Source organism: Alosa sapidissima, chromosome 23 (assembly GCF_018492685.1).
Source record: "Alosa sapidissima isolate fAloSap1 chromosome 23, fAloSap1.pri, whole genome shotgun sequence".
NCBI classification, from domain to species: domain Eukaryota; kingdom Metazoa; phylum Chordata; class Actinopteri; order Clupeiformes; family Clupeidae; genus Alosa; species Alosa sapidissima.
Genome location: NC_055979.1, coordinates 22,646,517 through 22,658,591, shown reverse-complemented (window position 1 = coordinate 22,658,591; position 12,075 = coordinate 22,646,517). Strand labels below are relative to the sequence as shown.

Sequence of the window (12,075 nt, the reverse complement as noted above, 5' to 3'; positions counted from 1 at the left end):
TTAGAATTATTTTTTTACAATTTACTTTTGAAATCAGGCAGAAAATATAGTCTGCAATGTGCAATAGGTCTGCACGTCCACAAAACAATGTAGTAAGCCGTTATAGCAGGATCAATTAGGTCTCACTTTACTTTCAATGGATTTACTTCGTATTTAAATTTTTAATTTTACAGGAACTGGCCAGCAGAGGGAGCAATCTCCATTAGCTTGTGCCACAGTAGGCCTAATCATTGCATTGTTTATTGATATTTATGTGTTTTATTAATACACTTTTGAAGGAAATAGGCTTCTAAACGCGTCAGTGGGAGATTGACCCAAAATAGAAGAGTTTTTGATCAAAAGTAGTCTACAAAATGGGTTCAAACACGCCTAGACGATTAACGAGGTCAGCTTCCAGAGCTCAGGATATGCTTAAAAGTTGGTTGTACGCTGTAATATAGGTCTAGATAAATTGATGTTTCACAAAGTATTTGCATATTTAGTCCATAGGCGTCCTGACGAGGACAGAACATGATGTTTGTTCTGTGTCAGATAGTTAACAGATGGTTATGTGTAGTTTGTGGAAGATGCTACCAGTTAAGCTACGTTAATCAGAAAACAATTGCTTGCAACAGGCATTGAATCTGAAAAGAGGGTGCTCTCATTGTTCTGAATGGCCGGTCCACCTTAAACGGCATGTTATTGTGTGAAAATATGGCGCTACGTGGAGTTGACAAAATCACCCGCCCCGCCCCAAAAATGTTGTGGTACTAGCCTACCATACAACCGATGGCAGCAGGGAAACTTTGGTGCTGTCAAGATACCACGCAATAGTGATCCGAAAATCTTCTTTGAAAGTCCAATGATCAGGGTTTCCTGGTGTTTGTCCTGTTACGCGCGCAGTAAGATCGATCAGCAGAGAATAATAGGACGAAGCAGACAAGGACAATTCATGCATTGATTGTATATTCCCCTATTGCACTTTATAACGAGAGGTTTCTGGTGAGTTAGTTTTAATCATGTCCGAACAACGAATATTTGTAAGCCCTTTCCACAGACCGCACTGCTTGGCTGCTGCAGCCCCAGCTGGGAAGGCAAAGCTAACCCATCCAGGCAAAGCTATTTTAGCTGGTAAGTGATTCTAGTTCTTTCGTGTTTTGTTATTCTGTTGATGCCACCCTTAATAGTAACATGGATCTTGCTCTTCAAAACAGAGAAGCCTATTCGATTAGCCAGATAATTAATTCTTTGTAACAACTTGAACGACACAGGCAGCGTTAACATTCGAGACGAATAATGTTACCAGGATTCTGGTCATCGAAGATGTGCTTGCCAAACATAAATTGGTGTCTGTTTATTCATTCACTTTGTGCAGGGGAACACATGCCTAGTTTCTTTTTTTTAAACTATATTTAGAATACAATATTGTTCACGGTTAGACTTCCAATATCTTGTTTTAGCATAGTCGCTTAATAGCGATTCAGTATGTTCTAAAGAGGCTGGTAACACATGTGGTGCTATGTTCCTGGCAGGGATTTCAAAACTCTCGTTCTCCACCTGAGGCCAGGCAAGTATGGATGCTTATGGCATGTGGTGTGTGTTCTTAATGAGTTCACTGTCATTGAGGATTCTCTTAACAACTTGTACAGACTTCCTCGCAACTGCTAGAAACATAAAAGGAACTTGATGGTGACTGAAATATAAAGTGGACAAGGTGGTTTGTTGTTAACCCTGGACATGTAATGGAAATGGCATGCCACTAAAATCCCTGTAAGATTCAGGCCATTTTTATGCGTTTAGAAATTGTATGTGGGATACATTGAAGTTACCATGTCAACTCCAGCAGGGATTCCCAGTCGGTTCTAAAGTCAGGGCAAACACAACAGCCCTTTTCATCCCTAATTAAAGCCAGCATGGATCGACCTAAGGTCTCTTCATCAAGCCAGTTGAGTGAAATTAATGCATTTTGAAAAGCCTGTGTAATGACACCAGAACTTAGCAAAGTGAGAAATGACTGGCACCAATATACTTTCAATATACAATAATACTTTCCTTCAAGTTTTAAGATTATGTGAAACTGACCTTTTTTTGTGTGAAATTTGTGCGCTGTATTTACGTTTCCTTAGGAGGAAATGATGTGACTCAGAGACTAGTGATAGGCAGAGCAGCATGTAGTAGTTTCTGTGTGAGGAGCATATTGGTCAGTCAGGTTCCTTCCTATACGTGTCCTTTTCCCTCAATGACACAACATTCCAGAACATTCCACCCAGACGGAAAGGCCATCTGAACCCTTTTTGGACAGACACATACCACGCTACACGGTGTGTTATTGAACACACATACCACACTCTACACTGTGTGTTATTGAACACAGCCAAAAAATAGTGTTGTCTAATTTTCAAACAACAACGTTGCAGGCTAGCTACAGCATGTCCTGTGGTGACTCAGCAGAAATGCTCCACATTTTCTTGCTGAGCAGGTCCATGTGATCATTAATTGTGACATGTTCCCTAGCTGATTTTACAGGCTGCGGCTGGAATGAGACCAACTTCTCTTACAATCATCACCTAATTAAATTGAATTATGGATCCATAAGAAAACATTCCCCATGAAGTTGGAGAGGATGTTGTTTTAGTTGTGTCCATCAGATATGGAGAAAAGCTTGCTTTGTTGCTTGCTCAGTCACTGCCTTTTCCTTTGTGCAAACAGTGGGGTGTCATATTAGCTGACCTAGCCAATAGCCTTTGGTCTTTTACTTTTGTCAGCAGTACCTTTGGAAAACCGATCAAGAGACATACTGTTTTGTCTTTGGTGTAATCTTTTATTCAGCCTTGAAGCTCTCCAGGAAAAATATGTTGGAATGGAATGTTTGCTAGAGTGAACTTCATTTAAGAAAACCCAACACACACACACACACACACACACACACCAAACATGTATAAAGTTGTATATAATCTATAGGAATTAAACAGTCCCTTCAGCTATTGTCCTATTTCTGTTTTTTGAGAGGCACTGCGCTGATTTTGACAGATGCATGGAAAAAGTTGGCCAGAGCTGATCACCTCTGAAGTATTATGTTCAGAGTTATTGCTGTGCATGGACTGGGAAGTTTGCTTTGTGGGAGTTGGCGAATTTGAAACTGATCACCTTTGTTATGGACAGCTCAGTAAATGCAACATGAAATGGAGACGGACAACAGAGAGTTGACAAAAAGTCAAAGATTTCAATGAATAACTATTCGGGTTCAAATCTAGGGGTAAATCATGAAAGTCACTCACAGAAGAGCATGGTACGCTCAGGTGTGGTGGGAATGCAAGCCTCTCTGAAGGCGAACACATGGCCTTTCCATCCACATCTTGCCAGTTTCTGCCCCTGCACCACCACCCAAAGGCACCGCTACTGCAAGGCCAGTGTGGGTACAGAGGGCGTAGCACCTTATCTCATATTTATAAAAAAACTGAGAAAACAGTAAGGAATATGCCAATGCATGTGTGTGACAGATAAACAAATCGATAACCTTATTATCCTAAATGCTGTCATCCACAAAGTCCTGGCAACCACAGCTAACCACAGCTAAACACAACTATCATTTGTTAGTTGTGTGTATAAAACAGCTTGTTTCTTTTTTTAACAGACACCTAACCACCTAACGTAAAAGGGTTTTATTTCAGTTAACCCATATAGAGTTTGATTGATGAGGTGTAGATCTCAACATGAGTATTGTGTGAGTGTGAATTTCTCTCTCTCTCTCTCTCTCTCTCTCTCTCTCTCTCTCTCTCTCTCTCTCTCTCTCTCTCTCTCTCTCTCTCTCTCTCTAGGTGGGATTGCTGGAGGCATTGAAATCTGTATCACTTTCCCCACTGAGTATGTGAAGACCCAGCTACAGTTAGACGAGAAAGCCAATCCACCACGTTACAAAGGCATTGGTGGGTTTCAAATGCTCCTGTCCACTCACATTTTCTTCTTACTGCCCTCTGCTCATTGACTAAAGAAGCCATGCTCTGTTTCTGTATTTCAACATTTGCATACAGTGGGAATCCAGTAATGCATTTGATAACGATATGCTAATAATGCATTAATATACTTGTGATGACGTGATATAGCATGCTGCCTGCCTGAGGAAGTGATTGATGTTAAAGGTCAAAGTATAATCTCAAGGTTCAACATGCTAGCACTTGATGTTCCCCACCACCAATGGAAGCCTTTCTCCATATCTCACTTACTCCCTAGTCTTTATCAGTGTGCTCACAGTCAATGGACTTTGAATGGTGGACCCTCGTCACAGTAACATGTTTGAGGACCGTCCGGTTGCATCAGTTCCTCTGCAGTGGTGTTCAGTTGTTACGTCCAGTTACATATCTACTCCATGAAGGGGTGAAGAACAAAGATGTTTTCTCAACAAAAAGTCAAAAGAAAATTAGAACTAGCAACCATTAAAAAGTCCTCTTTTTTGAGGGTGTTACAAAGCAATATGCATGGAAAGCTCTGCAGTTAAGCATTGACCAAATCCTAGGCTGCAAATACACAAATAATTGACCACGAAGCAGTTAATGATCTGATGTCAAATTCCCGCAAAGAGCCGCTTACATCTAGACTGACATTTACTGTAGTAATTTAGACTTTGAACTTACAACTGAGATGCACACAGTGGTGGTTCAAGGAAAATACATTGAAAGCAAAGCTTTTATATTTACAGTAATTTCCTGTGAATTAGCCACATTGTAAAACCGCAGGACAAAATCATGTATGAACTGCACCCGTGTATTAACTGCAAAGCCAAATAGCCCAATGAATCAGAATAAAAGCACATTTTGCAAAATCAATGTATAAACCTTGTTAATAGTCAGGAAATTAATAGTGTTTGAGTGTCAGGGAGGGAAGAAGTCCTCTGGTTTCGAAACACCAGGGATCACATAGACTTATTAACAGAATCTGTTGTCAATCCCTTCTCTGTTCTATCTGTCTGTCTATCTGTTTCTCTCTTTCTTTTTTTCTCTCTCCCTATCTCTCTCTCTCTCAGCGGACTGTGTGAGGCAGACGGTTCAGGGTCATGGGGTCGGAGGCCTGTACAGAGGCCTCAGCTCGCTGTTGTATGGGTCCATCCCGAAAGCAGCTGTCCGGTAGGAACAACCTGTCTGCCACCCTAGACCACTGCACATAAAATGATATGAAATAATTTATGACATCCTACTTCAGATGGAAAAGGGTTTTTGGAAACAGACCCACCAAAGAGTCATAAGGTCAAAAGTCAAGCTTAGTTGAGAAGTTTGCTGACTTTTGTAAAAAAAAAAAACAATTTCTGTGTATTTTTGCAGCATTCAGAGAAGACATTTTGTTTCCATTTACAGTAGTCCACAGCAAAGTATTGCATAAGACACCTTTAATCACTGGGATTCGTAGTCTCCCATAGTTTTTATGTTGTAGTTTTCTTATCAGCTGGGTCACAGGGGTCCCTCAACATGTGAGCCAGAGATAATGCCCTTGTCACGTGCACTGCATATGCATTTGTCCAGACAGAATGTGGTCTCTCTTGCCGCTATGCCTTAGCCATTTTTAAATGAAAATGAAAACGTGAAAATGAAAGTGATTGATATTGGGTGGAGGGTGAGGGATGAACAGTGAACATTATGCTGTGGGGATAAAGGGGAGTTTTGCTCCTTACATGTTTGCTTTTGCATGTTTCCGCTTTGAAGGACATGATGTCTAAACTTTCTTTATTGAGAACTATCTTTCAATGTAGTTACAGTAATTTCCTGTGTATTAGCCACATTGTGTATAAACCGCAGGACAGCGTTTTATGCAAGTTAAAAAAACAAAACCATATTAATACCATATTACTGTGTATTAACCTCATATCTGAATAAATTATGCAAGATCAATGTATAAACCTTGGCTAATAGTTGGGAAATTACAGTAAGCTAATTACATGTTCACACTAAGAATGTGTCATGCAGAATGCAGTGATTAATGTCATATTTAGCAAGTGTGGTTTGCTTATGTACATTTCCCAATGCAAGTAGGCCTCTTAAAAACCTTCAGAGATAAATTCTTTGCTATAACGTATGAAGTAGGCAAACCAGTCTTTCCTCAACACAGTGATGTTTATCACTGGCAGTTGCAAAGTTATTGTGGCTTGTTGAAGTAGCTAATTAGTTTGCAGCTATAAATACCATACTTAATAATAGTAATTTAAAAGTCATTAAAAAGCCATTTGTTGTGCTTCGGAGATACTAAATCATGGAAGAGTGTTGTGAATTGACATTCCTCGCTAGTTTTGGGGGTGATTTAATTTTGAATGAAAGGGGGGGGGGGAGCTAGTACACACAGTCACTAATGCATGCAATTATGGGGTAGTACACACAGTCACTAATGCATGCAATTATGGTGTGTCTTCTTGTTTTCTTCCCTAGGTTCGGGGTGTTTGAGTTCCTCAGTAATAAAATGCGGGATGAGTCTGGCAAGCTGGACAGCATGAGAGGTCTCCTCTGTGGCCTGGGGGCGGGGGTGGCAGAGGCTGTGGTAGTGGTTTGCCCGATGGAGACTGTGAAGGTCAGTAAATTAACCCTTAAAGGTGTAGGTTTTTGAACATTCTAAGTTCCGCAACAATTGAAGGTTCTAAAATTCTATGTTGAATTCAATGAACCCAGATATTCTTTAGAATGTTAATTTCCCAACATTCCCGTCACACCGGTGTGACGGTACTCCTACATCAGCGGAAGACATCAATCTACTTGCTTGGGGGGGATATATGTGCAGTCTAGAAGGTGTACTGTAGAGGGTGATTTTGTTTACCTGATAATTGAGAGCAATTTGCTTAGCAATGAACTCTTTGCTACTCTCCCCTAATGCAAGACCGCATAGTGAACAATGGCAGTCATATCTCATCCTAGACAGAGCGCTGTTGCGGTTGTTGCTATCTTGTGGGGGGATGGGTGACCAACCACCCTCCAGCGTGGACTCTCTCGGGGCCAGTCAAGAAGGAGAAGTGTTGTGTCAGCACAAGGGCCAGAGCCTATTTGATCAGTCTCTTGTCAGTCCTGTGAGTGATCGTTGTTGCTAATGGGCTCAAGGGAGATGAGTTACATTGCATGGGTAGCAATATGTACCGAGGTGGGAACACTGAAGAAACAAAAGCCAACAATTCCTAATTAAATGCAGTCTGGAAGTATAAAAGGCCCATGTTATGGTGTATTTACACTGTTTACACCCTGGTCCCTTTTAGCTCTGATGAGCTCAGTCTGTGGCAGTGTACATTTCAGTGGCAGAATGCTCCACCCTCCAGAGGTTACTTATCTCATTTGAGTTTTGAATTGCATCTAATTTCTCAGCAACTCATTGGCAAGTTAATATCATTCCCAGGAACTATCTTCTGATACGTGATTAATCATTTACTCTCTCTGGTGTGATCCTAAATGATTTCTTTGTATTCCAGAGAATATTTTTTTTTTATTGAACCAGAATATTATCCCAGACCTTCCATCTCTACCAAGGAAGCAGACATGTATTTTGGATTTTTTTGTGTCATTCTGACTGCAGGTAAAGTTCATTCATGATCAGACGTCAGGAAACCCAAAGTACAGAGGCTTCTTCCACGGGGTCAGGGAAATCGTTAAAACTCAAGGTAAGACCTTACAGATTTGACATGCTAGTGCTGTCCTCTAGTGGAGTCCTGAAACAAGTCCACACATCATGTTGCATGAATTAGGTTGGAGATTAAAGGAATATGGACTGTCATTAACACCCTGTCACCCAGTTAATTTAATGAACACTGCAATAAAATTACTAATTAGAGCATTGGTCCACTTCTACATCCACTTTTATTCATTTACATTCACATGAGCAGCATGTGATGGGAACTTTTGCCATGTGACAGTCTTAACCCTCTCTGACCCTAGTAAATTTCCAGACCTAAATTTAGAACAAGATTACTGTGGAATTGGTCACTCAAATACACCAGCTTCTTTAGATGTGTAGCACTTTTCATTGCTATTTGATACATCCATAAATGCTTACCTCATATCTATTTGTGCTTACAGTATTATGAAAATATTTTTTTTATGTCTTAGGTCTTAAAGGAACATATCAAGGGCTGACGGCAACTGTACTGAAACAGGGATCCAATCAGGCTATTCGATTCTATGTAATGACTGCGCTAAGGAACTGGTACAAAGGTACAGATGAAATGTTCATAAATGCACATATAATATGTGAATTGCATGAGGCTCAGCTGGTGTGAAAAGGCATGAGTGAGTGTGAGACTGTGAGTGGTTGAGAGTTGATGAAGCTATCAGAGCTAATGAAGCTTGTTATTTAATGCCTCGCTGTCCTTCCTTTGATCCCTGTGGAGTTCGTAAGTAATTAGCTCCCAGTGTTGTAATATAATTTGCTCCAAAACACCCCAGTCAACAGTGAGTAAACAAGGCAACCTCTCCTTTCTCTGACCCGTTTCAAAACAGGTGACGATCCCAACAAGACCATGAACCCTCTGATTACCGGGGCTTTTGGTGCTATAGCGGGAGCAACCAGTGTGTTTGGCAACACGCCTCTGGACGTCATCAAAACCAGGCTGCAGGTTTGTGGCGAGACCAGCAATTAGCAATAAGAGGAGCCCCAATCGAAACCGATCATATAACATGTTGTTGCATTCTATAATACTATATGTTAATGTGATGTCTGATATGGTTCATATTGTATATGATAATTGTCTGATATGGTTCATGATGTCTGATATGGTTCATATTGTATATGATAATTGTAAAGGTGCTGAACCCTATTTATATTATGTGTAATTTCTGGTGCAGCTGGAAGGATGGTTATGAGTGTGGCAGACAGCTTACTTGAATTATGAAAAGACAAAAAGTCAAACAATGGTGTCTTTGCATCTGTAAGGTATACCATGGTGACTACTGCATACCTGAGAAATTCCTGCTATGTCTCATATTTTTTCATGTCTTTGTGTCTGTCCGGTGCTTAGGGTCTGGAGGCACATAAGTACAAGAGCACCTTAGACTGCGCCATCAAGATCATGAAGCACGAAGGACCTGCAGCGTAAGTGTCTATAGTGCACAGGCACATCACACCCAGAAATAAACACAACAAATACACACTCATACACACACCTGTGCAGTTTTACTGTTCACAACTAGACAAAAGCACAGACATGTAGATGTAACGGATGCCAGCTAGCTTAGCTGTGCTTGTGGAACGTTGGTAAACCTCACTCCCCGACGCCTCAAGAGTTCTGCTGGCATGCGAGCCCGCCAGCGGGTTCGAGCCCGGGCGCGTGCAGGGCTGAATCGCGCAGGTTCAACACAACGCAGGTTACTTAGACAAATACATGCAGACTAGACACAAACACACTCAGTATGTCCCTGAGTGATTGGTCATGTCTCCCTGAGTATGCTGATCATAAAATCATTATCAATCATTTGATCATATCAATCTATCATTGTCTATTTTTCTGGTAGGTTCTACAAGGGGACTATCCCGCGTCTGGGCCGAGTGTGCATGGATGTGGCCATCGTGTTCATCATTTACGAGGAGGTGGTCAAGGTTCTTAACAAAGTCTGGAAGACAGAGTGAGGCTGGCTCGGCTGAACGTGATTGGCTGAGCAAGTTGATCCTGCGATGTCTGATTAGCCTGTCAGGGACAGTGGTGGCTGAGGCCTTATTACTCATGAGACTTTGCTGGAGTCCTGTTTACCATCTCTCAGGCTGCAATATTGTGTACTTCCCTAAGGAACACTTTTCCCAATCGAATGTGATAACAGACCTACAGAGTATACTTGAAACGGAAAAGCTAATAAATGTTTAGTGTAGGTCTCTATTCAGAGCACATTTTAAAACTGTAATATATGTAAGACAGATGTAGATTTTAGAAGGCGATGTGGTAAATGTGGCAAATGCTGGGAGTGACTAAAGACTAAGCCTTTATCAGTATATTGTTGCTAATTATGTATTGCTAAAACTCACTGACAAATTATATTTTAATCAGAAATGTATTTCTTTAAAAAAAAAAGTATGATTTTTTTGTTCATGGAATTTTATCCATTGTATGTATAGTAATTTGAATTACCTTCATTTTAATGCTGACAGAAGTAGTGACAGCCAAAGATATGCTCAGCTGCATAACTCCTTAAATATAGATCAGGGGTTCAACATTTCCTCCAAAACACTGGTAAAACCTCTTAGTTAGACGTTCCTGGACAGAATACACAAATGGTTGAAGTGCCTGCACGTATATGCATACAGCATAAGTTAATGTTTCATGTGCCCACAGATTTGTTTTTTCATTATTACTATTATTTTAATATTTTTGTATAGGTGTTTCACCTGGAAAAGATCCATGCAAAGTATCGGAGCTCTCATGAAATACTTAGAACAAAAAATTCCTTCTAGTGCCTCAAAGCAGAGCAAAACTGTTCCTTAGGCAAGACCTTGTTAGTTTCTCATTCCTTCATAGTTCTCATTCCTTCATAGTAACACATCCTTGTCCCCAAAGCTACAGTAGACTAGAAGCCTATGTTTCGGTAGCTTCATTTAACTCACTTTTTTTACGCAACAGCAGCCTCCAACATGTCGTTTTGTGTGTATGGGCTCATCACTCTTGCATTTTTTGCCATTTCATTTAGACAGAGTTGGATTTCTCAATTTTAGCTGGAAATTTTCGTTCTTCGAATTTCAAGTTAATGCTTAGCACTTCTGATTGGCTGGGCCAGCTGTCAATCTGGGCGGCACTGGCCCACCTAGACCCTTTATGTGGCTATGCACCCACCCAAAAAGGTAGACCTTGAAGATGTTTGAAAATGGACCTGTTTGTATCTACAGAATTTGAATTTGTTCAAGAGACCCTTGCAAAAGAACCAAAGCTTTCAGTCTTTAAAAATAGATGTATACACAAGATTGTCTCATGGTAGGAGCACTTACTCGTTCATTCTCGGGGTGCCTAATTGAATCCCCATTCTATCTTTTTATCTATTCCTTACGAGTCTTTCATGCAGTTCCCTTTTTTAGAGCCAATTTATGTTTTGCAGTATTGTGAAAATTAGTCATGATTCACAAACCCACAACGCCTTAATATTCGCAAAACTAGTGTCAGCTGTCAGCACTGAGGCATTTTCCTCCTACCTCAAGACGTCCATAATAGACATGTCCATGTTAAATAAACGTGAACGTGGATTAGGAGTGCAGCAAAACGATTACCTGGTACCATGGTGCACTGAGTTAATCGGTTTCAAAGCCTCAACCGTAGGTCTTCGCTCATTTAATGTAGGCCTACAGTATATTGAAATGCATGCATTTTGTTGGTCATTTTGTTATACTGGAGATAATTATTATATGCAAAGTGCTGACATTGACTAACAGCTACATGTGATGTTTTTTGCTTTCACACTGTATTGGACCACCAGAGCTACAACACAACAGGTGTTACATTTTGTTGCATCGTCCAGAGCTTTTTTTTTATCCATGTGTCTTCATGTCTGAATGTATTTCTTTTTATTCAATTGTTCTGTTAAGTACATTTTACAGATTGTTAATAGCTAAAGACTTCTGTTATGGTACGACAAATCAGTGTCATATGCAGTTTGTTGTCTACTGCATTTTGTTGTCTTTGTACTTTGCATCTACTCTGCACAACGACAAAGTTGAATATAATCTAATCAAAAATTTCAATACCATAAGGGCAAGCTTTGTTGGTTTCACTTGTTACAGACCTGTTTGCCAATACCCTTGTTGCTCTTAAACTTAAAAAAAAAAAAAAACTGAACTGGAATGTTTTCCCAAAAAGAAATATGCTCATGAACATCTTTGAAAGTCATTACTCCTGCTATGTTGTTTAATATAGGCATATAGGAATTATGTCTTAATGTGATCCTTAATCAATGCACACCTTAAAATCTTCACTGTCAGTTAATGCATACATGTATAATGTCATTCTTTGTGAGTGCAGATCGCCATGTGATGTGCCTTCAATATTTTCATTCTCATTGCCAATAAACACCGAAATGATTAGGGGGGAAACGAGTGTACCGTTTGCTTAATGTTTTGATATTCATCCGTTCTATTTTGTTCTCTGAATTTTGTCTAATCAGTGTA

At 40.2% G+C, this 12,075-nt stretch overlaps 1 protein-coding gene across 1 annotated transcript; it reads left to right on the top strand.

The window, feature by feature from the left end:
• The first annotated feature begins 722 nt into the window (after positions 1 to 722).
• On the top strand, positions 723 to 12,000 carry slc25a1b (slc25a1 solute carrier family 25 member 1b). The gene is made up of 9 exons (XM_042080986.1): positions 723 to 1,110; positions 3,798 to 3,905; positions 5,000 to 5,099; positions 6,390 to 6,528; positions 7,516 to 7,600; positions 8,046 to 8,150; positions 8,436 to 8,551; positions 8,954 to 9,027; positions 9,447 to 12,000. Exons 1-9 carry the CDS (start codon positions 999 to 1,001, stop codon positions 9,559 to 9,561), a joined length of 954 nt encoding a protein of 317 aa, XP_041936920.1. The 5' UTR covers positions 723 to 998; the 3' UTR covers positions 9,562 to 12,000.
• Positions 12,001 to 12,075: the final 75 nt, after the last annotated feature.

Bases quoted from the DNA above. Each gene is read 5' to 3' on its own strand.
- slc25a1b (XM_042080986.1), top strand. From the start codon at position 999: ATGTCCGAACAACGAATATTTGTAAGCCCTTTCCACAGACCGCACTGC. The intron at 1,111-3,797 runs GTAAGTGATTCT...CTCTCTCTCTAG, and splicing joins AGGCAAAGCTATTTTAGCTG to GTGGGATTGCTGGAGGCATT. The intron at 3,906-4,999 runs GTGGGTTTCAAA...TCTCTCTCTCAG, and splicing joins ACCACGTTACAAAGGCATTG to CGGACTGTGTGAGGCAGACG.